Source organism: Schistosoma haematobium, chromosome 7 (assembly GCF_000699445.3).
Source record: "Schistosoma haematobium chromosome 7, whole genome shotgun sequence".
Lineage (NCBI taxonomy): Eukaryota > Metazoa > Platyhelminthes > Trematoda > Strigeidida > Schistosomatidae > Schistosoma > Schistosoma haematobium.
Genome location: NC_067202.1, coordinates 656,179 through 679,702, shown reverse-complemented (window position 1 = coordinate 679,702; position 23,524 = coordinate 656,179). Strand labels below are relative to the sequence as shown.

At 33.6% G+C, this 23,524-nt stretch overlaps 1 protein-coding gene across 1 annotated transcript in view; it reads left to right on the top strand.

The window, feature by feature from the left end:
- The first annotated feature begins 16,565 nt into the window (after positions 1-16,565).
- The window catches only part of HMCN1_1 (Hemicentin-1), a 62,683-nt gene continuing 55,724 nt past the window's right edge, over positions 16,566-23,524 (top strand). The window contains exon 1 of the mRNA XM_051217752.1: positions 16,566-18,410. Within this exon, the coding sequence (XP_051064176.1) occupies positions 18,347-18,410 (64 nt within the window). The 5' untranslated portion in view covers positions 16,566-18,346. The remainder of the gene's footprint in view (positions 18,411-23,524) is intronic.

Here is a 23,524-nt window from a genome sequence, read left to right as displayed (position 1 = left end):
CTGAAAATGTTTTTTTCTACGAACTAATTCTTTCTTCCTGTACTATATTCTTATATGCAATCTTTCTTTTATATATTAATACCATTAAATTAACTACTTTTCTGAATTCGGTGTTCGTTTTGGTGTGCTAATGAGGTATGTCAACTTGGATCGATGCATGTATGTGCCTGGTCCTACGTTGTAGCTGACTGACCGATTTAGGCCAATGAAATTGAGGTAAGTAGCATTTAGACATATGTAGTTGATGAGACCAATAAACGATTGCTCCATATCATAAACTATTTAGACACTTGTTTTTCAACATACCCAGGTATATTAAAAAAAGATATCATGACGAAACTTGCCTATCTTTAATTTAATTCTCTTCAGGATTTTGGTTTCTGTTGCTAAGATATTTTAAGTTTATGCGCTATTATTTGTTTTTTCTTTAGATTATTGTAAATAGAAATTAACACCGTTGGGTGCCGGCTCAGTGGTCTGATGGTTAAGCGCTCGCACGAGACTGATAGGTCCTGTGTTCGAATCTCGTGAAATGGGGTCGTGGATAGGCACTGCCTCTGAGTAGCACCACAATAGGACGAAACGACCGTCCAGTACTTCTAAATTTTTCATAGTGGTCTAACTTCAATTGACTCATGATCTAAACTATTGAAATTACTATCAAATAAACAAAAACCCCTTCTAATATTTATATTCGATCTATAACCTACCCCGCTCTCTAATGATCATACTACTGAACAACTAATAATTACGTTGATGATTGTTGATTTTCTGATATCCCTCTCTCTCTCTCTCTTATTAGACAGTTGTTATACCTGACATATTACTACTCTAGAGGGATATTTTTCATTTAGTTAGACAAATAGGTTTTACCTTTTTTCATTCTTTCTTTCTAGTTTCATAAATTTGAATAATAGTTGCCATTGAAAATCGTTTAGATGTTCACACTGTATTGATTTGTAAGTAATAACTATTCATTCCATACTACCTTTGAAACATAAAGAAATGGTATGTTCTTATTTTATTGTTTTAATGTTTAGATTATGTAACTGATTTATCAATGTTACATTGTAAATGGATAATGCATCTAACTGGGTTTTTTTCACAACATTTAACATTTATGAATCGATTGATAATAGACCACCATTGAATACTTGGAAGCGCTAGATGGCAGTTTTGTTCTACTGTGGGACATCTCAGCATACGGGACTTGGAGCTGGGACCTTTGGTTTTGCATGCGAATGCCTAACCCCTAAACCACTGACTCGTCATCCAATGGTATTAATGTCTAACCTCAACTAATCTACGAAATCGTACGACCACCGGTGGATTTCTGTTCCGTAGTCTAGAAGTTGAACATTGGCGAACGAAATCGAAGTCCCTGGGTCCGAATCCCGCAAGCGGGTCCGCGGATGAGCACTGTTGGGAAGTCCCGTAATAGAACGAAACGGCCGTGCAGTGCTTCCAGGTTTCCAATGATGGTCTCACATCAATCGATTCATGAAATTAATCAAAAACCTAATAATTTCCACAACCCCGAACTGACATTTAACATTTATTCCAATACTAAATGCTTGCATCTATTCGTGGTTAATGAATTCCTAAGTTTCAATATAAGTGGAAAGCCATAATGCCAGGCAAAACCATTAAAATAGCATGTTCATGTGTTATGATTACAAACTGATTTAATAAATAACCGAGAATTCACTAATAAACCATTTCATATTACTTAGAATAATTCGAGAAAATAGATGATGTTTCATCTTCTTAAGGTCTACCAATAAATATAGATTTCGATTATAGCTGCCTGTGATGGAAAGCTACTACGGTATATGGTTTTCATTCAGGATTTGTAATCCAATCATCGAAAAAGTCTAAGAATTTCCAATTGTGATAAGAATGAGGTTTTTTGTGGAGATTGTAATAATAGTTAATCAGTGGAATTGAATCCTTGTCGGGTAGAGACAGGTGTCTACTTCAGACAATGGACGAATGGTTGTACAGCCATACATAGATCAACGGAAGTTAGCTATAAACATCGTTTGATACCGATTCAGTGGTCTAGAGGTTAAGCTTTCGTGTGCGAGATCGAAGGTCTTAGGTTCGTGAACGCACACAATTAAGAAGTCTCCTGCTAGGACGAAATAACCGTCCAGTGCTTCCAGGTCTAACTTACAATTTTCAACACATACATAACTAACTTACATCAACTCATGGATTCAATTATTAAGATTCCAAATTATCTCAGTTAAATTGCGCAATAAAATATAAACCTTAGTCTCATGGACCTACCTAACAATAAATGACCTAACTGCTGAAGGCGTTCCAATATTTCATAGTATCATCTTACCATCTACTTAGTGACATGATCCTAGTCAATAGGTACATTATAAATGGATATCAGAGGAAGAAAAACCTAGATTGTTTTCTTCATTTATCTTCAATATATGTATTCTGTCTGAAATATAATTGACAATGGTCATATGAAAATATTCCACGAAACACAATGAATGATATAGGAAACAAAAAGAGATACATTAACAGTGTATGAAGGTGTGTGTATGTGTGTGTGTGTTCATGTAAGGGGCAGAGTGGGGAGGCGGTAAAATGTATATTTTGTAATGGTATATTACAATTTACTGTAATTACCATAACAGGAAATAATCGAAAATAATAGATTCTTTATTATAAATATACCATTTATAGATGAATAATAAATCAAATTTGGTGGTTTAGTAAAATGAATGACTTTAAATTATAGAAATGAATACAGATTAATGTTTTTGATGGAGTTTTGTTCTTTGAGATGGATAGTTTGGTAGAAGTAAAGTGTTCAAATTTCTCTATATATGGCTCACGGTTAGTCCTGTCAGTTTGTGTTGATGATACCGTTCAGAAGAACAATGACTAAACCATCCAAATCAAAAAACAAAATTTCATTAAAATCATCCACTTGAGCTAAAAATCTTCTCGACCATCTCAGGGATCGATGTTGTACTTTTAACTGGTATATATTTCAGTTATCAAATTAGACTATCTGATATCACATTATAGTTAGAGAAAACTATGGTGATTTAGATTATATTTTGGTCAAAGTGTTTTGAGATGGTAAAGAAGATTTGTAGCTGTGATTGAAGACTGTGTTGATGATGTTGTCCAGAAGAACGATGAATGCTCCGAGACAAAAGCATTCAGCTCAAAGAACAAGACTCCATCAAAATCATCCAATTGAGCTACAAATCTTCTTGATGACAGTAAAAGAATTTCGCTGTGTAATATCCATAAAGTCATTCACTTGGTGGTGTGTACTGCTGATGTCAGCAGATATAAGTAGTATGTATCATCAATAGAAAGTAAAATGTTTGGATGCAGAAGATCTATGGTTTCATAAAACATTGAAAAATAAGTGGCCGTTCGATTGTATGATGATTGCTATCGAAATATACATGCTACCAATCCTCGTATATTATTATCGACTTAACTTGCGTTAGTGAATAATCGAAGTAAAATAAGTCAAATTCGGGAATGAAGTTTTTAATACGTATATTTCATACATTCATTGATCGGAACAGACAATCAGAGAGTCGGAGCGAACGAAGCGAAAACGAGAAAGAGAAGCAAAACAAAAGGACGCACAGTTTAGAAGGTGAATGAGCCAACTCGATGTAACCATGAGTGAATCGATAATTATAGTCAACCAAAAATAAGTTACAGACATGTGATGAGTAAGATAGGGAATGTACATACATAAGATTACATGAAAATAATCATGCTTGGTAAGCGAATAATTAACAAGGTTAAAATCTAATTCAAGAAGAATCAGTAGATTTATGCTTCCAGAGGCTAGAATAACCTATTTAATCTTGACGTAGCAACAGATACTACAAGGTAAACATTCGACTCGTAAAATATATTGCATTTATATTTAGAGGAGTCGCACACTATAACGAAATGGCCATCCAGTGCTTCCGGGTTTTCCATGGTGGTCTCAATTTTTGAAAACACATTATCTCATCAATTTATCTGTTCCAATGTTCATTTTTAAACAGTAGGAATTAGTAGCTAAATGGACAACGCAACGGTTTTTGAATCGAACGGTACTGGGTTTGAGTCCAAGAGTAAACATCAACCCTAGGATGTAGTTATATCCATCTGACATGTCCCAAACTGGACAAAATGAGCATCCTGGATTCCACTACTAGCCTCTATCTTTGTTTAAAAAAGCTTGTGACTTAAGGCTTTATCGAGGTAATCAGCGCAGTATGCACATATACCAATAAGTGACTGATCAATGGCATTCCTTCATAAAAAATGGGAAGATTAAAGGTAAAACAATACCAATTGAAATACATTACACTAATTTGATAAGTACCGACTTTTCATTGTCTCATCTTGAATTTATCAAAGAAATTAAGTGTAATGAAATATGTTTATGCAAGTTATATAATATGGAATATGTGAATACCAGAATACCTCCCCTTACATGACAACTATAGACATAATCCTTATCAAAAAAAATAAATAAGCTAAGGATAAATTCAGACAGTTTCATAGATTAAAACAAAAAAAGAAAAGAAAAGAGAAAGAGAAAGAATTCACCGTTTTATTCAATGTTGCTACTTGGCAACAATCCCCATTAAAATTATGACTGATTATATAAAGAAGGACAACTTTATATGACAGACATACAATAAATATACATTACTAATAACATTCTATATATACAGATTACATAATATCCAATTGATTTATGAAATATATTTCTATAATTCGATTAAATATCCCACATTGAATAAAGAACTATTTGCCTTATGATAAATAACATAACATTTAGTTAGCAAATATAGATAGTGGCTAGCCATGGGATCTAGCAAGCGTGTTTCGTCCTATTTGGTACTCGTCAGCTGGATCCTAGAGTTGATGTTCACTCGTCTAGTGTTATAACGGTTGGGTTTCCACGTTTACATGTATGGGACGTTAATTTACCTTAGACGAATATCTACATTCAATTCCCTCTCAGTGTCTATTCTACAGGATTTCAACACAACTCAGACCAAGAACACGTGATTAGCTTGACCAAAACGTAAATGTATTTCTACAAAAAAACCCGACACAATCCAACAACAATGAACAATCAAATATAAATCAGTAATAACAATAATGATAGGGGAATACATAACTCATTTGACACTTGTCAGATTATCTACATGTCTGATCAAGTAGACACATATCACTGGGACATGTGGAAAGATTCAAGTAAACAATGCTATTGTAGTTATAGTTATATAATATACCCCTGTGGGCCAGGGTAATTTTACATTGGTTTTCAGGAGAACTAGACTTTCACGTAACAAACCAACAGTACAGCTCAATCCCGTTTAACTGAAGAGCCAGACACCATCCAGGCTTAAACTTTATAACCCGAGCAGTACAGCTCAATCCCGCTTCATAGGACAATCAGACACTAAGTAGGCTTTAACGCTACAATCTGAATAGTACAGCTCAATCCTGTGACGCAACCACACAGGTACCAAACACCCTAGTGGACCAGCATCCTGGTGGACGAAAACAATACCAAGTGAATTTAAAACATTTAGTATATCATCAGATGTAATCATACCGATAATAAGAAACTTGGATTATTTACAGTACAGTACGAACATGTATAAACATAAAATAGTTAGTTGATCTCATGTAATATCTAAGTTCTAAATATTTGTTTGTTGAAACACATAAGTACTGGCACAAGAAAGCATCAAACAGATATGCGCCACACTTAGTCATTCGATTTGTGTGAGGGCTGAAATACTGCTTGAGTGCCTAAACCGAAACAGGTGGTTTTGTTGGGGGAACACACCCCGAGCCTTTGACTTAGAAGGTCTAATCCACAAGTTAGTAGAGCAACGTCAGGAGATGCAGTCCCATGGTAGCCGGTGACAAATAATTGGTCCACACACCATTTGTTCCCTAAGGATTCCGGAGCCCATGTGCACCACTGGTTTGGAATCAGGGTTTTCTAACTCCTCTAGGTGGACCATCCGTATCGACAAACGCGATCAAAGCGCCAGACATTCGCTTTTCGTCCTCTCAATTTCGTAAACAATACCTCTTTTGTGAAAAGCAGTGAGTAGGACTTCCTATGCACTGGCTGCATACACGTGGCCGTGTGAGAGCATTTGGAGATGGAGGGCTAACTCTCCCCACTCTCGGACGTACCATGGCATTTAGGGGGAAAAAGTGACACACGATGACGCGGTTCAACTCCAAATCTTTTATTTGGATGTTTGAATAGTTTCTAAGCTGTTATTATCTAATTCAATGAATATAAACAGTAAGCACTTTACTGAGTATTAAATAAAGTTAATAATAATGTTCATTGATTTTTTCTCATTTTTACATGAATAACACATTTTCAGCTGGTGTAAATGTACCATGTGAAAGACGACTTGAGTTCAGGTTGGACTTCTGGATATCTGTAAATGGTCATTTGGAAACTTATTCCGGTGAAAGGAATGGTGAGCTAAATTCAACAGAAAAATGATCTTGAATCGCAGTTTGAGTTAAGATATATGTAGTAGAGATTGTTTAAACTGTCCAGAAGATATAGTCAATACTTTAAGACTAGTGAATTGTTCGCTTGTTAAATCATAAGATTTCAAACCAAGTGATCTCAAATCTATCGTTACTTAAAAACTCTTCTGAATATGTAAATATCCACTCATATTTAGTGTTCTAAGTCTATTGCATTAAATTTCATTCTACCAGTTTAGTGCACAAATAATTAGAATCCCTGACCGATGGAACTATTCGGTGTTGAGTGTGAGGCAGTTACACACAGAAGACAATAGAAGATAGTTGCTAAATATCTTGGATTGGTTAAAGCTTGACATAAACACCATCGAGTGACAGCCAAGTGATCATGTTGTTTAAGCGTTCGTGCCCGGAACTGAAGGCCCCAGGTCTGAATCGTGCATGTAGGGTCGTGGGTGCGCACTGCTGAGAAATCCCATATAAGGACAAAAAGACCATCGAGTGCTTTCAGGTTTTCATTGGTGACCTAGTATTGATTGACTCATGATCTCAGTCAAAAACTCAACACTATCATATTTATTATTCCATAATGTATTTCGTTGGGATAAACTCCATCTTATATACCTGCTATTTGGGAATTATACGTCATCTTATTTGAGAGATAATATAGATTTTCTACCACTCAGTGTAACCCTTCAAATAACTATCAGTATTTGCAACAGCAAAATTTTTTGCTTATTTTCAATTTTACCATATTATATTACGAAGGCCGTAGCCATCTCTTGTTTTGTATTCGGAGATGAGAACCTATCTCAATGTGATGCAACAAATAATGTTGGGCAAGACTATGATTTATGAACGAACCAATCACGTACAAGATAACAGGTTTCGGATTTTGGCGCGAGACTCACTCATCCGTTTGCCTAAAATACCATTTTGGCATTATGTCAGTTCGTGATGAAAACCCTAAATACAATTTCTAGCCTTGATCATCAACTGTATATCATAATTCCAATTCCTCACACAGATTTATAATCCTCATTTGGTTCTAGTTAGTAGGTGGATACTCTCAAATTCACTCAAAGATCATCCATAAATTATAATCTCACCAAGTGTTGTTTTCAATTTCTATTCACTGAAATCAACGAATTTAATCACCAAGTAATTTTTTTTTTGTTTTTTAGTTGTTTTTTTGTTGCTTCAATCACAACTGTAGTCACTAAGAGACTCATTTAATCAAAGAAAAAAAAATTGTTACTAAGATAATTTATTAATGGATTCTTATCGAAATAGAAATATTATAACACATTAAATTAACTAACTACATTCTAATCAATTGAGGACTAATAGTGATGTAACATAAAAAGGAGATATAATTGTGTTATAGTTTAAGGATAATGTTCTTTTAATGTATTTGTTCTCAATGTTATACAAAGTGTGTTTTAACAACAACAACAACAACAAGAACAACTGATAAACTGAGTCGTCGTTGTTGCTTTTTTTCCAGGTTTTTATAGTCGTTATACAGATTTGAATGATTTAATAGGAATAAAATGTTACATTCATTTAATTCGGTGAATAGTAACAGAGAACAGTAATGTTTGTTACTGTTTAGTTATGTTGAATGATCTTACAATTGAATGAAAGATGTTGTAGATTCAGTTTGAAGTACATTTGAAATTATAGATGAATATGAATAAAGGATATTGGTAATATATTTCACGATTATTGACTACAATTTGCGAGGTAGTAAATCGATAAAGTTGATGGTGGAAGGTGGTGAACTTTCGTGGATTGGTTGATGTTAGGCATTAAGAGCACTGGATCGCTCGCGCGCGAGACCAATAGGTCCTGAGTTCGTGTGATGTATGTGGGAGCGTGAGTGCGCACTACTGAGGAGTATAATACTAAAATGAAACGGCCTTCCAGTACTTCTAGGTTTTCCATGTTGATCTAGCTTCAATTGATTCATGAATTCAATCCTTAAATTACTAAAATCTCCACAAAACCCTCTTCTGATTTGAATTTACAGTTTAATACAAAAGATTCACTAAGAGGAATCCTTTTATTTTTCAATGAAAATTTACTTCTGATATTCTCATGTTTTCAACTTCACCCTTTCTATATATTCTACTAATTCATATGTAATATTTGATGTGTGGTGTCGGTTATTATGTTAAGTTCATATGCTTTATTCTGGCTTCTGAACAAGCCAATTTCTCCATTCTTCTTGAGCTAAATTTTGACCTTTTTAATTATTCGCTTATCAAGCGTATGTGTATGCACGTCTTATCCCACTCATCACATATCTATAGTTTGCTTTTCTGTGACTATAAATGTTGATTAACACTTGATTAAATGGAGTTGGCTCACTCGCTTTCTCCGCTGTGCGCCCATTTGTTTCACTTCGCTTCGTCCCTGTGATTGCTTGTCCAGATCAATTTATGTACAAAATATGTGTATTCGAAAATCTATTCTCGTATTTGACTTATTTTAATCCCATTATTTGACTAACGCAATTGAAATCGATGATTATATATGAGGATAGACAACATGTGTACTTCCAAAACATTCATACGATCCATTTGTCTAAATCTTGTTCAAAGATTGTCTTCTATTTTGTGGTACGATGAGGTCTATTTGGTTCGTATATAAACTCAGGATGTTTGAAATGCATCATTCATATCGCGGTAGTTGAGATTGGTGTTCCGGACTTAACAGGCATGGCTAGGCGAGTTTATGTATCATTGGTCCGGTCGATAATTTCCTGTTTTCAAATTGTCGGTATCATTACGTTATAAATTAATAGGACACGGGGCACAAGTTATAACAGAATGAGCAAAATTCAGGATTATACTGACGAATAAATAGTAGTTTTAATTTGTAATCTTAGAATATACGCTTAGTGAACCGATGAGTTTGCAATCAGAGATTGTATAATTTAATTTGAGATGGTGGGAAAGATTTGTAGCTCAGGTGGAGTTTTGTCCTCTGAGCACGAATTTCAGGTAGAACTTTTGCTGATGATGTTGTTCAGAAGAATGATGTAAGCTCCACGACCAAATCATCCATATCGGAGAACAAAACCCTATCAAAATAGTGTAATTTACTTTATAGAAATGATATACAATCAAATGAAATGTCTAATTACTAATGTACATAATTGTCAACCCATATTCAGTATTTATAACTAAAGATAAATAGAATCATTGGTTATCAACATGAAACAGATTATGGATTTTGTGATTATCGATGTTTTTACAAGCCTCATCAGCTTGATATAGATAGTTTTATTAAATGTAGAAGACAAATATGTGATATTAAGTTGTTTGAAGTGTTCTTAATTCGAAAATTGTTCATACTTTACATTATGCACATGTATTACAACAATGCAAAGTGCTGACCAAGAACTCTTCTATTCTTTTTAAATAGACATTATAATGATGTTTGAACGGTGTATCTAAGATCATTTCTCATGACATAAAGGATCATCTACAATTAAAGAAATTAAAACGGAATCTGAGAGTAACTTACTTACTTACTTACGCCTGTTATTCCTAATGCAGCATAGGCTGCCGAACGGCATTCTCTGACACACTCTGTCCTGGACCTTCCTTTCTAATTCCATCCAGTTCTTGTTCATATTTCTTATATCTATCTCCATTTCCCGCCGTAATGTGTCCTTTGGTCTTCCTCTTCTCCTTTGGCCTTGAGGATTCCATGTGATGAGGGCTTGTCTTGTGACTCAGTTGCGTGCTTTCCTCAATGTGTGTCCTATCCACTTCTAGCGCTTCTTCCTAATTCCTTCGTCCACTAGGATCTGGTTTGTTCTTTCCCATAGTTGGTTGTTGCTGATAGTGTCCGGCCAACGGATCCGAAGTATTTTGCACAGAATCTGAGAGAAAAGAAGAACTAAAACGATACTTACTATAATAGATCCAGTCAGGTCAGCTATAATAAATGTGTCAGGTTATTTCATTGTGTAATGTTTGAGTTAGATATCATTCAATTCAGTTCAGCTTTAACAGAGTCTATGTGAATGTGAATTATCAGCAGGTAAGAAGTTTTAATTAGTGGACTGAGTAATGAAAACGATTAACTACTTAAAGTTCCTTTAATCTCACATGTGGAATGAGATATATTAACTGGGATAAGAGCATTTAAGTGATTTTCAGAGGATACGTAAGCACTGATGCAATGAACAAATAATGGTAGTGATTTTATCTCAAGGAAAGATTATGGTAAGCTCCTTGTAAAGTTAATTCATATGAAGAGATAATTCAAAATGATATTCCCCCACTAATGTCAAAGAGTTACGTATATTGTAACTAGGAGTTTCTTTATAGTGAATTACTAACCTCAATCTCAACATTCACTCCTTATTCGATCTTCTAACAAACAGTCACTTTGGAAAGGTTCCAGATAAAGTGATTCTCATATTTATTTTACTTGAACATTAACCAAGAACTTTTCACAGTATAAATACACATATTTATTACTGATATCATGGAAAGAATAGTCAATTTTTGATTGCATTACTCATTATGAGTTTTATTCAACATGACATCCGTTTTGATTCAACGTGTGGATCATTCAGTGTAGTATTTTATTGTGTTTCCCAGTATGATATTGATATACGATATTCTTGTATTCCATTGACATGAACTATGCTCATTATGTGATTTCATCCTAATTATTAGTCAAAATGGGTGTACAATCAATATATAAATGAGTGTATTTTAGACTATTTTGATCATCATCGTTGTCATAGTGTTTTGGGGCTAATAAATCATCACTTATACCAGTCTGGTGTTCTTACTTTCGCGTCGTGGGAATTGCCTGAGGTCCCTTGTTCCGAGTATAAGTGGTGAGCGTTGTTTTCCGGCACAGCAATCAGCGACGACCAGTTAAAACAATTACATAATGCCTTTTAAATTCTTAACTCAATACTAATAATGAATATATCTAATACCAGCAACTATTAATCTTTACTGACAGTAGTTGTCAAGACAATTTGATCGTATACTTGTTATTTAGATTTTGTATTTAAAAGAAAAGAAAAAGAAGTTTTTTTGTCATGACATCTTTATTCATCTTTATTCATGACATTTACCAACCTCCCCTCCCCTCCCCTCCCCCCTTTCATATCAGTTGAACATAATGTTGATTATATATTTGTTTCTACTTTATACATAAAGCTTAAATTCGTCAAAACTAGTAAAGTGATCTCTATCACATGTTTTATTATCCAATGTTTTACAATGTATAGAATAAAAGTCTAATGAACAAACGAATTCAAGCTTCAAATTCACTTCTCATTGTTATTTAGGACTATAAATGGGACAAAACAAGCGTCATGGATTCTATTGTTAGCCACTATCCATTTTTGCTTGATTGAAAGCTTTGTTCTACTTTTATGTTTAATGTAATCAATCCTGTTATAACAACATACAGCGATAGATATAATGTCGGCGTAAATGATAATATAAGCACGTATTTGGAAGAAAGAAAACGTTTGATGATAACACTTTAATATTATGTATAAGTATTTCATGTTCATTAAGATGAAATGATAAACGTTTACTGTTAACGTCAATGGGAAGATTCAAGTTAATAATATCAAATGAGTTTACTGTTATTATTTCAATTACTCTTATGTAGTTTTGTTTACTTCAGTAATTAGAAGTCTATTTTCAAATGTTATGTAGTGAAGGAGAACACAGGTGAGGACAACCGAATTATATTTAACACAACATTACAGAGTTACTTGATAGAATAGAAAAACCATACTATAATACCTAATTTGTAAAATGTTCAATAATTGTCTCGCACTTCATTGTTCTTGCGTTTCGATACCAATTACTTTCTATTCCCGTTCTTCCTTTCTTGATCTTCCCAATCTTCTGCTGCCAGATATTACATTCCTGACTTGCGTTATATACTGCTTATGTCAATATAAGTAGCACGCACCACAGTTATAGTAATTCTTCGTGACAAGATAAAAGTTTATGAGATATTATACTTATTTAAATACGGTATAATATTTCAGTAATTTAATAGTTGAATTCATGAGTTCATTAAGACTGGATCACCATGGAAAACCTGGAAGCATTCGATGATTGTTTCGTCCTTGTATAAGACTACTCAGCAGTAAACACCCACGATCCCTTTCATGAGACTTGAAACCAGAACACTTGCTCATGAGTACTTCCAGGTTTTCCATGATGGTTTAGCTTTAATCGACTAATGAATTCATCTGTTAAGTTACTACAATCTCCATAAACTATCCTTTCTGATTTCAGTAATTCACTTATGGTTTTATCAAAATATTCAATATGTATACTTCAGATGTATTCGAGTTAATAAATAGTTATTATTTATTGAAGGAGAAAACAAATGAAGACAATCGAATGTATTGGAATACATAATTACAGAATCACTTAGTAATATCTAAGAACCATACAGTAAATACTTCATTTACAAAATGTCAGTCAATCATCTCAGTTTTCATTGTTCTTTCATTTCCACACCAATCATTCATTCAAGCTTTATAACCTTCTGCTGTCAGGTGTTTCATTTTCTATTAAAGATACATACTACTAATTTCTGCTGACATCAGTAGCACACACCATAAGTAGACAGGCTTACAAAATCCCATATATCGTCAACATACCAAGTGACTATTTCAAAAAAACAATTTCTAGAAATCATTATTATTGTAACTTTAACATTAAAAGTTTACACTCGTTTACTTTCAATCTCAATGTTAATGGGAGAAGAAACTATCATTTGAAATAGGTCTTAATATTCAAAAATAAACTGATAGGATGTCTTATAAGCAAAGATCGATAGGGACTAGCTGAGGAATCCCGTTTGACGCGCATTTCGTCCTATTTGAGACTCGTCAGCCGGATGTACCTGCATCTCAGAGTTGATGTTCACATATGCTAATGAGGGATTGATCAATTGCAGTCTTCAACATTCAAGTAAAACCATACCAAGTGAATTAAACTTTACCCCATCGCACAAGTAAGTGGCTATCAGGACTCAGTAGCTTAATGGATAAAGCGATGACGTTTGTAGTGAACGGTACTGTGTTTGAGTCCCACAGTGGACATCAATTATGGAATACAGGTACACCCAGCTGACGAGTCCCAAATGTGGCGAAACACCCGTCCTGGATTCAATTGCTAGCCAATATCCATCTCTGCTTATAATTAAGGCAATATTGAGACAATCCGCATAATATGGACATATGCGAATAAAAGAGACTAATCAATTGCAGTCTTAAACATCAATTGGAAGATTCAAGTAAAACAATACCTAGTGAATGATTGAATGTTTGTCCACTATTATTAAGATTATGCAAGTTTTACATGAAACTAACAACGTATCTTAGTACGGTATCTTTTCCTTACATTATGTATATAAGTACTCAGGTCAATCGATTACAATCAATTATTGTCTATTGTGTAACGGAATAGACATTCTCAATTGCATATTTATCATTTCTATATTTTCATATTTAATATAGACACTTATGACAGATACAGATCAATACTATCGGAAGTCAGATATTTATACTTGAAAATATTGGATACAACTTAAAAATAATACAACGAATTGACTATATTTACCATTTCATCTTTTTTTGATGATAACAGATACTCAGTTTAACTTAAAAATGATTAGTCCTTGACGAGGTAACGAAAATCCTTGAGTGATGATTATTGAACTGGTATAGATTCAGTCAGTCAGTCAAAACGTACGACTATGAACATATATGTATCGGTACAAAATGCCACACCTCATTTGTACACCAAGTAACCATATCTCACCAGCACACCGAAAACGAACACCGAATTCGCAGAAGTAGTCAATTCAATGGTGCTAATATATAAAAGAAAGATTGCATATAAGAATATAGTACAGAAAGAAAGAATTAGTTGGTAGAAAGAAAGATATGAAGCGATTTTAATCTCTTAGTTTAAGGGAAGACAGAGAGTGCATACACCTACGCCATTGTGATCGATTTTGAATCATGTCACACACAGTCTCCAACCATTGATTATGATAGTCACGCGGACCCCAACCAAGTAGTCTGCACCACCCAACATGGATCAGACTAGAATTTAGTGATTTCAAGCACTGATACCACGTTTTGGTTTGCCCCACCCCTAACTTTCTTTTAACCATCCCCAACACTATTCAGCATTGCTCATCATGGTAATCGATATTTAGGTGTTCTGATATAGAATCGATACTTTTATTATTTACTTATATAACTTTCATCATTTTTTTCTCATCAATCATCTTGTTATAATTAGAAAAAAACAAAATTGACATTACAATTTCCAATGAATAATCAATTGCAAAAGAAAATAATTGTGTAGATTGTAGTAATTTAATCGTTGAATTTATGAGTCGTGATCAGTGGAGTTCTAGAGTTAGTGACTCACTGAAGACAATGGTGGATGGTGGCGTAATATTATGGATTGGTTGAAATTAACAGCGTTGGATACTGGTTCAATTGTCTACAGGTTAAGTATCTGCGTGTGTGATTCTTTGATTGGAACCTCACCTGCGGGATCATGGTTTTGCACTGTTGAGGAGTCCCATACTAAGACGAAACAGCCCTTCAGTGCTTACAGGCTCTCCTTGGTGATATAGCTTTAATTGAATTATGAATTCAACTATCAAATTTATTAATTTGTATTCTTTCATCAGAGGAATAAATATGTAAAAGTACTTCAACATTATGGATTGTATGTAAGACACAGGGAATGTATTCACAATCTGAAGTTATATTCTTTGAATGTAAGATTTTATTGGAACGTGTTCAGTTTGCATGCTGTGTTGATATAGGTGTATAATAGTTGTGTTATGACAGGAACTTATGCAGTTATATATGACGTAGCGACCTCCTTGATCATCTGGGCTACCTGTTCCTGTCATTTAGATATTTCAATAAATTATCTAATTTTGTTTGCTTTAATACATCAATAACCTATTCGTGTGTTTTTCTGAAAAGTGTAAAACCTATCGTTGTACAAGTTATAGAAGGCTCAATCAGAGATATCGTAGTTACTGACAATAAGCAGCAAAAAGAATGTACATCATTTAAATGCATATTCTTAGACTGCTAACTTCTAGCTGGCAACTACTCAATATTTGTCGTCAGGATCGATCAAGAAATAAGAAACGGAAACTCGCTGGAACACTATATGGTGCCAAAAATACAATATTGAATAAAGCTAATAATAATAATAATAGAAGTTGAATGCAATCTAAGAATAATGACTTGGAAGTTATACGAATAATTAGCCTATGGAGAATGTAAGAACCATTCAGAAAGCGTAAGCAGATTGCGAAAAAAAACGCTAAGATGTTTTAATTATCTAACAGAAATGGTTGATGAAATGATTACAAAACCTCCATAAATATTATAAGCAAAGATGAATGATGGCTAACAGTATAATCCAGGATGCGCGTTTCGTCCCATTTTGGAACTCGTCAGTTGAATGTACCTGCATCTCAGAGTTGATGTTGGCCCCGGGACTCGAGCCCAGTACTGTTGGTTTCAAACGTCATCACGTTTGACAGTTAGTAAACAATTTTCATTATAAAATATATGAAGTAACATATTATTACTTACCAATATCTTATCGATTCACTATTATTCAAACATGTAATCTGATATTTATAGCGAATATTCATGTTCCCCTTATTATAAGCTATAGGTTGTTATTATACGATTTACCGTTCTTAAGTTATGCTCAGTCTATCATTCATGATCTCTCACATTCACAGTCACTTTTGGCTAGATCTTGTACAAATGTGTATTTTCTATTCAATGGCACAATGTGATCTGTTTGGTTGATTTATATAAACCCAATATGTCTGAAATAAATGATTCATATCTCAGAGGGTGAGATTGGTGTTCTGAAGTTAATAGGACCGATAAAGTTTCTAGATTGCTCGTACGGTTTTTATGCGTCACTTGGTTCAGTTGATAAATCACTGTTTTCTAAATGGTGATATCATTACGTTATACATTAATAAGACACAGGGCACCAGTTATAACAATATGTCAATTATCTTCTTGGAGATGCTGTGCTCTTTGAACTGAATAGTCAACTAAAGAAGTCTTCATTGACCTTTTATATAATAAAGATTGGTATTTTGGTGGAAAAATTAACTTTAACAGTAAATGTTATAATAAACAAAAGTAACTGAGTTATAAAATTCATCCGTGTTACAAGACAAGAAAAAAACGAAGTACGCCACAGTATCTGTTCATTGGTAACACTATCTATTCTGTAGTGAAGGTCTGAAACGATCGACTGATATATGAAAAATGAACAATCAAGTTTGAGACAATTGATTGAAGTATTCGCTGTATGATTCTCAGATTTTATTAAATTATTCTGTATTCCGTGTTGTCGTTCGCTGCAATTCCACAGTATGACAGTTAGTAACAACAAATAATGCTTAATAATAGATAGCTTTTGGATGAACAGGCCATATCACAACAAATGCTGTGGTGTGTGCTACTGATATCGACAGATATAAGTAGTATGTATCATCAGTAGAAAGTGAAATGTCGCTGAGACTATAATTTATGGAAAACCTTTGACCGACACTGAAGTGAGAATGAACTTCTACTGATAAAGGTTAAATGAGGATTAGAAATTAGATTTATGCTTTTTATCATGAAATGATATCAACTATAATACCAAAACTCTATTTAGCCAAATGGGTAGATGAATTGCACACCAAAATTCATAACTCGTTATCTTATATTTGATTGGTCCGTTCATGATTTATAGTCTCGTTGAAATGTCTGGTGGAAGAAGATTAAGCTGATGGAAGAAAAGAGAACGAGGACAAAGAAAGGTGAGTATGGAAATCAAAGAACAATCAAGTTCGAGACGATGGATTGATATTTTGTAAATGAAGTATTCCATGTATAGTTCTTAGATTTTACCAAGATGTTCTGTCATTTTGTATTTCAATACATTCGGTTTTTGCCGCTTTTATTCTCGTTCACTACAATACTACATCATCACATATCATGTGTTTTTTTTCGTTTGGCTTACCAGTATCAAATAAGAAATTCGTAACCGTTCTAGAATTCATCACTGATCATTGAAATCCGTTTCAGTTGTGAGGTAGTATGTCAATTATGACAATGGTGGATGTGCCGCTCAATTTCGTGAATTAGTTGAAGTTAGACATTAACACCATTAAATGCCGGCCGACACTGATAGCTCCTGTGTTCGAATCCCGCGAGGCAGGGTCGTGGATGCGCACTGTTGAGGAGTCGCACAATAGGGCGAAACGGTCGTTCATTGCTTCCAGGTTTTCCATAGTGGTCAAGCTTCAATTGATTCATGATCTCAACTGTTGAAATTACATACATACATACCATATAAATATACATATCCCTGGTTATTTATTATTACATGAATTAGCCAATCAAATAATTCAACCAATCATAAGCTTAGATTATTTTCCCATTTATTTGTGTCTTATATTTAAACATATGATTTTCTAATAAATGAAATGAATGAATTACATATGACCCAGAAACAATACCAATGGATTATTGATATTATTATTAAAACAACCTAAGCAACAATAGATTAGGTTTACTGTAAATGTAGTTATCAAATATGACAATTGATGGAGTCTACTTTGATACCAATGAAGGTATACCGTCATATATACATAAATGCAATACCTCTATTCCATGTACATCCATATATTACTATAAGTATTGACTGAGTATAAATAAAGATAAACCGTAATTTGTATGGATCAAATCATTAGGATAATGTGGATATCTTTATTATTATTTACTGGTCAAAATTATACTGGTAAGTGATTAATACTGTACTGAATGTACTATATGTACTCATCAACACGTTTACTAGTGATATAAATGTAATCGATTTTATGCATTCTGAATTGTTGTCATAAGAGAGAAGTTTTGTTCTTCGCTTTTAATTTTCAAAAGGGTTTAGAGGGTAGAATATTTATGATAGATAGATAGATAATAATGAACTAGGTAATACTCGATTATTGTTGGTGTATTCTTTAGCATGTAGATGTTGTACTCCGCCTGGAGTCCCTCTGGGTGTACTACCAGTGCCAAGCCTGGATAAAGGAGAAGGGTTGGGCATGGGATTAATGACCCCCTCATGTAGAAAAAACTCTAACGAGAAAAAAATAATTTAAACCATTTAAACCCTGCCCTGGGAGTTAGAAGGTCTTCATTTTGAAGAGTTATAACTTCTGTTTGATGAAAGCCGAGTTCCTTCGGAAGTCATGAAACGGATGCTCTTTCTGACAATCAGAGCAACTATTAATTTAGGTACATGGAATATTCATACAATATGGCAGATCGGGAGAGTTATCCAAGTTACAAGTTGCATGTAGATGCTGTCATTTAACTAATCTTACGTAAAATAAATTATGTGGGATACATTTTGGTGGAGTTTTGTTCTCTGAGCTGGATGGAGAGAACAAAACTCCACCAAAATCATCCACCTGAGCTACAAATCTTCTCCACCATCTCATATGTGGGATACATTTTATTATTAGCCAGTACTGAAAAATATGCATATTTTCACGTACATGTTTGAATATCTGACGTCAGTATTGCATATGATCTAGTTATATACACGTAACTAATTGAAACAATGATATTTTGTGTGAAATAGTTTCATCTTATAGGACTGTGATTATCATTATTTAAAAAGTAAAATAGTAGTAGCAGCGATGTAAATACATTTTATCATGATCAAAACGCAATCTAAATTAGAGAACCATTTGAGAAACTGGAGGTACTGAACTGCCGGTTTCGTTCTAGTATAGGATTCGGCACTAATGTGTATCTATAGTGTTATACTGCATGGGAACACAAATGGGGATAAGCAAATACACTTAAATACAAAATTACGAAATCTCTTAGTAAAATCTGAAAACCATACAGTAAATACTTCATTTGAAAAATGTCGATGTTCTTATGTTTCCACATCAATCGTTCTCTGTTCTTGTTCTCTTTCCACCGATCTTAACACTTTGCACCCAGACATTTCACTTCCAATTGATAATCAATACTACTTATATCTGTCGACATGAGTAGTACATACCACAATAACATGACAAAACTTTAGAGGGCGCTAAGATTTTTTATTGAATAACTATTCATGTAATAATTATATGAAAAGATTTTGGTTGCTTACATTATATTCAAGAATCTTTCAATACTCATGAAATTTAGATTTAATTCAATCATCTAGCTCTATTCATGTCTAGACAAAAGAAACATTTATTACTGTATAAACTAAGTTACAATGATTAATTAGTATAACAAATACGTATGATATTACGAATACATCTTTAAAACGTCAGTCAGTCAGCTACAACGTAGGATCACGCACATATATGTATCTGTCCAAGTTACCATATCTCATGAGCACAACAAGATGAGCACCAGCTTTATAGAAGTAATGAATTCAGTGATGGTTACATATGAACGAAAGATTGCATATAAATAAATAGTACAGAAAGAAAAAATTAGTTTATAAAAAGGAACATATAAAGCAATTTTAATCTCACAGTTTAAAGGGAAGACAGAGGGTGTATACACTTACACTATTGTGATCGATTCTGAACCATGTCACACAGAATCTCCAACCATTGATTTCGATAGTCACACGGACTCTAACTTGTTTCACACTACAAGTTAGTGACTTCAAGCACTGATGCCACGTTTTGGTTAGACCTCCCTTAACATCACTAAACATGATATGATCGACTACCTTATCATTGAAGACATTTGATTCTGAAAATAAATATAAGTATCTAACAATTACTGCTATTATAACATGCATCGTTCAAATCAAAATTATGATCTCTTATGCTGAAGATGTTGTCTAGAATGATTATAAACACTTTACACTTAACTCTTTGTTTGTTTATAGAATTATTCTTCACTCGTTTTTCTTTTGTTGAAAACCCTATCATGTAGGAAAACTTCAGGAGGTTTCGTACTTTAAATGTAATCATCAGTTGTTTCTTTATTTCTGATCAAATTAAAGTTTACATCAATGATAATTTGAAATGTATGATATTTAGTTAACCTTCATCAAGTGCATAACACCTTTTGTTCATCACTAGTTAGATACATGTAGTGGCTGTATAGCAATATCTATTGTTTCTGGAAAAACTTATCACTGAATAGTGACCATTGTCAGTGTATGGTTACTTCTTAGAGCATATTCAAATGAATCTGTCGGATTGATTGAAGAAGACTAATTACGTAAATTTTGATTATCAACTACATCTCAGTGTTTGCTATGTGGTTAGAATGACATGATCTTATAAGTTCTTTAATCCTTATGTATACGACACTTAACAATTAATGGATGAATGTTATGTGTGTATAAACGTGTGCTTTAGACAAAAGTACTGTCAATCAAATGTTTTTCTTTGAAAAAAAACTTTCTAGAATTTATCCTGAATAATCAGTCAATCAGTCAGAAACAACGAAGAACTTCGCACGTACATCAGTTCGAGTTGCCATAACACAGCCCAGAGAAACAATTGTCGATTCAAATTCCATAGTGGTAGAGATAGTAAAAGTATAAGCAGTAATCGGAAACATTAGAGTTTGAAGATGTTATTCAAGGAGTATAATCCAGCGAAATAAGTTTGCGAAAAGAGCAAAAAGGAACATGAAGAATTCAGAAGATTAGAAGTTGGATGTACCTGTGCCATTGTAAACAATTTTGAGCCATGTTATTCAAAGTCTCTAATCATCGGTTGCTATCGTCTCGCGGATCTCAACTAGGCAGTCTACACCTACCAACATAGCTCAGTCCACTTGTCAGTGACTTCATAGACTTGTGCCATGTTTTGGTCTGGTCACTCCTAACAATCTTCCAACCTACTCCTACACAATAAAACATCACAGTTCGGGACAGTCAGTGGTTGAGCATATTTAACACATGTCCCATCCATCTCAAATTGATGAAATTTCATTACTTCATCAATTGATTTACCATCCTTACCTAGTACCCGTAAAGATCCTGAGTAATATATATAAACTTTCGTCTAAATTTGATAGATTAGTATCATAGCTTTGGATCAGATTGCTAGATGAAACGTTGAATGTCCTTCATATTTATTCTCTGAGAATTTACAACTACATCCTAAGTGTAATTAATGTGACAAAATACGAATCCGTAGATTAAACCAGTTAATCACTAACACAATACATGCTTTGGACAATACACAACTCATCTATATAATAAAGGGAAAAAATGCAACCTTCTAAAACAACCAGTCAAAGTTCACTTATATTCGGAAGAGAATCAACTGTTCTTTCTTGATTTGATGAAATGTAAATTTTTCTTGATAAATGAGTATATATGATCATAGTCAAGTTAGTCAACTAACTAGACAACAGATTACCTATTTGTTACTATGAACAATGTTTTATAATTAGTTTCTGATACTTTGTAACTAAGTCAATAATGTGTTAGAATTTAAGGTGACTGATATTGAATCGGAGTCTTGGAGTGAATATTAAGACTGAGATACTGGTATATCTAGACAACAAGGTACAATTAAGATAAAACGAAAGTCTAGGTATCTTCAAATTACTTTATACTTATTTAAGTTAAATATTTTTATGAGATTCATTCACGCAATGAATGTTTACTATACACTTTTTTTGTTTAATTCGATCATTTATTGTTCATGCTGGAATTAACATTTTCATGCCTAGTTACTATCTATGTTACTTTATGGAATTAAGGTGAAATCTTGTTTTCCTTGTTGATCAAATAGGTTTGAAAAGATATTCACATGTTAACGAATTATGATAATCATTCAAACGTAACTAATTTATACAATATTATAAAGCACATATCATGTACAGATGCATGTTAAATCTTTATGATTCATCCAGTTACTATTCATTCTTTTCATATCTGCTTCCATTTACCGACGTAGTGTGTTCATCAGCCTTCTTCTTTTCCTTCGCTCTTCAAGATTCCAACTTAGGGCTTATCTCGTGATGTAGTTTGAGAATTTCCACAATATATGTCCCAACCATTTTCATCGTTTTTTCATAATCTCCTCGTAAGCTGGAACCTGATTTGTCTTACCTCACAGAAGACTGTTGCTAATGGTATCATGCGTAGACAACAATTAATAAATACTTGTACCTTTTTAATGATTGTTGTAGTAATTCTCGACGTTTCAGCTCCGTACAGTGGGACTGTCTTGATGTTCGTATTGAAAATTGTGACTTTGATATTGGTTGACAGTTATTTTGAGTTCCATATATTTTTCAGTTGTAGGAATTCAGGCCTTGCTTTGGTAATCCTTGCTTTTACATCTCCATCAACAATACTCATCGTTTTGTTTGTTGATTGACTTGAGCTTGAGACAAACATGAAGATGGAACCCACTTTGTAACAGATAATGTTTCATTTAGAGTGATATGTTTTGCATTTGATGTTTGACTTTTCTTCTTTTGCCACCATATTTTCTTCCTTTACATCACACAGATTATGAATGTAGTCAGTTACAAACAGTTTCAAATATCTAGTTGTAATTCCTGATGTTTGTTAAGAACAATCAGTACAATTGATATATCTAGGGCTTAGATTATTAATACATTGCGTATAACTTGAGCACTCGAACGTTACAAACCTCCAAGTCACAAATGAGAAGACAGAATAAAAGTAAAAGGAATGGAATTCCAAAACACTGTCAATTATGGTACAAAACTGTCAAGTATTTATAGTTTTCAGCAAAAAAGAAATCATCATTATAGTTATCCAATCCTCACACAGGGGGTTATTAGGATTTGTCAAATAGGAAAGCTACACGTGGAAGTTCTGGAATATTTTTCCAGAAGATGATGAAATGGAATATCTTCGGCACTTTCTGCGATTCTTAGGGAGTCCTTAAG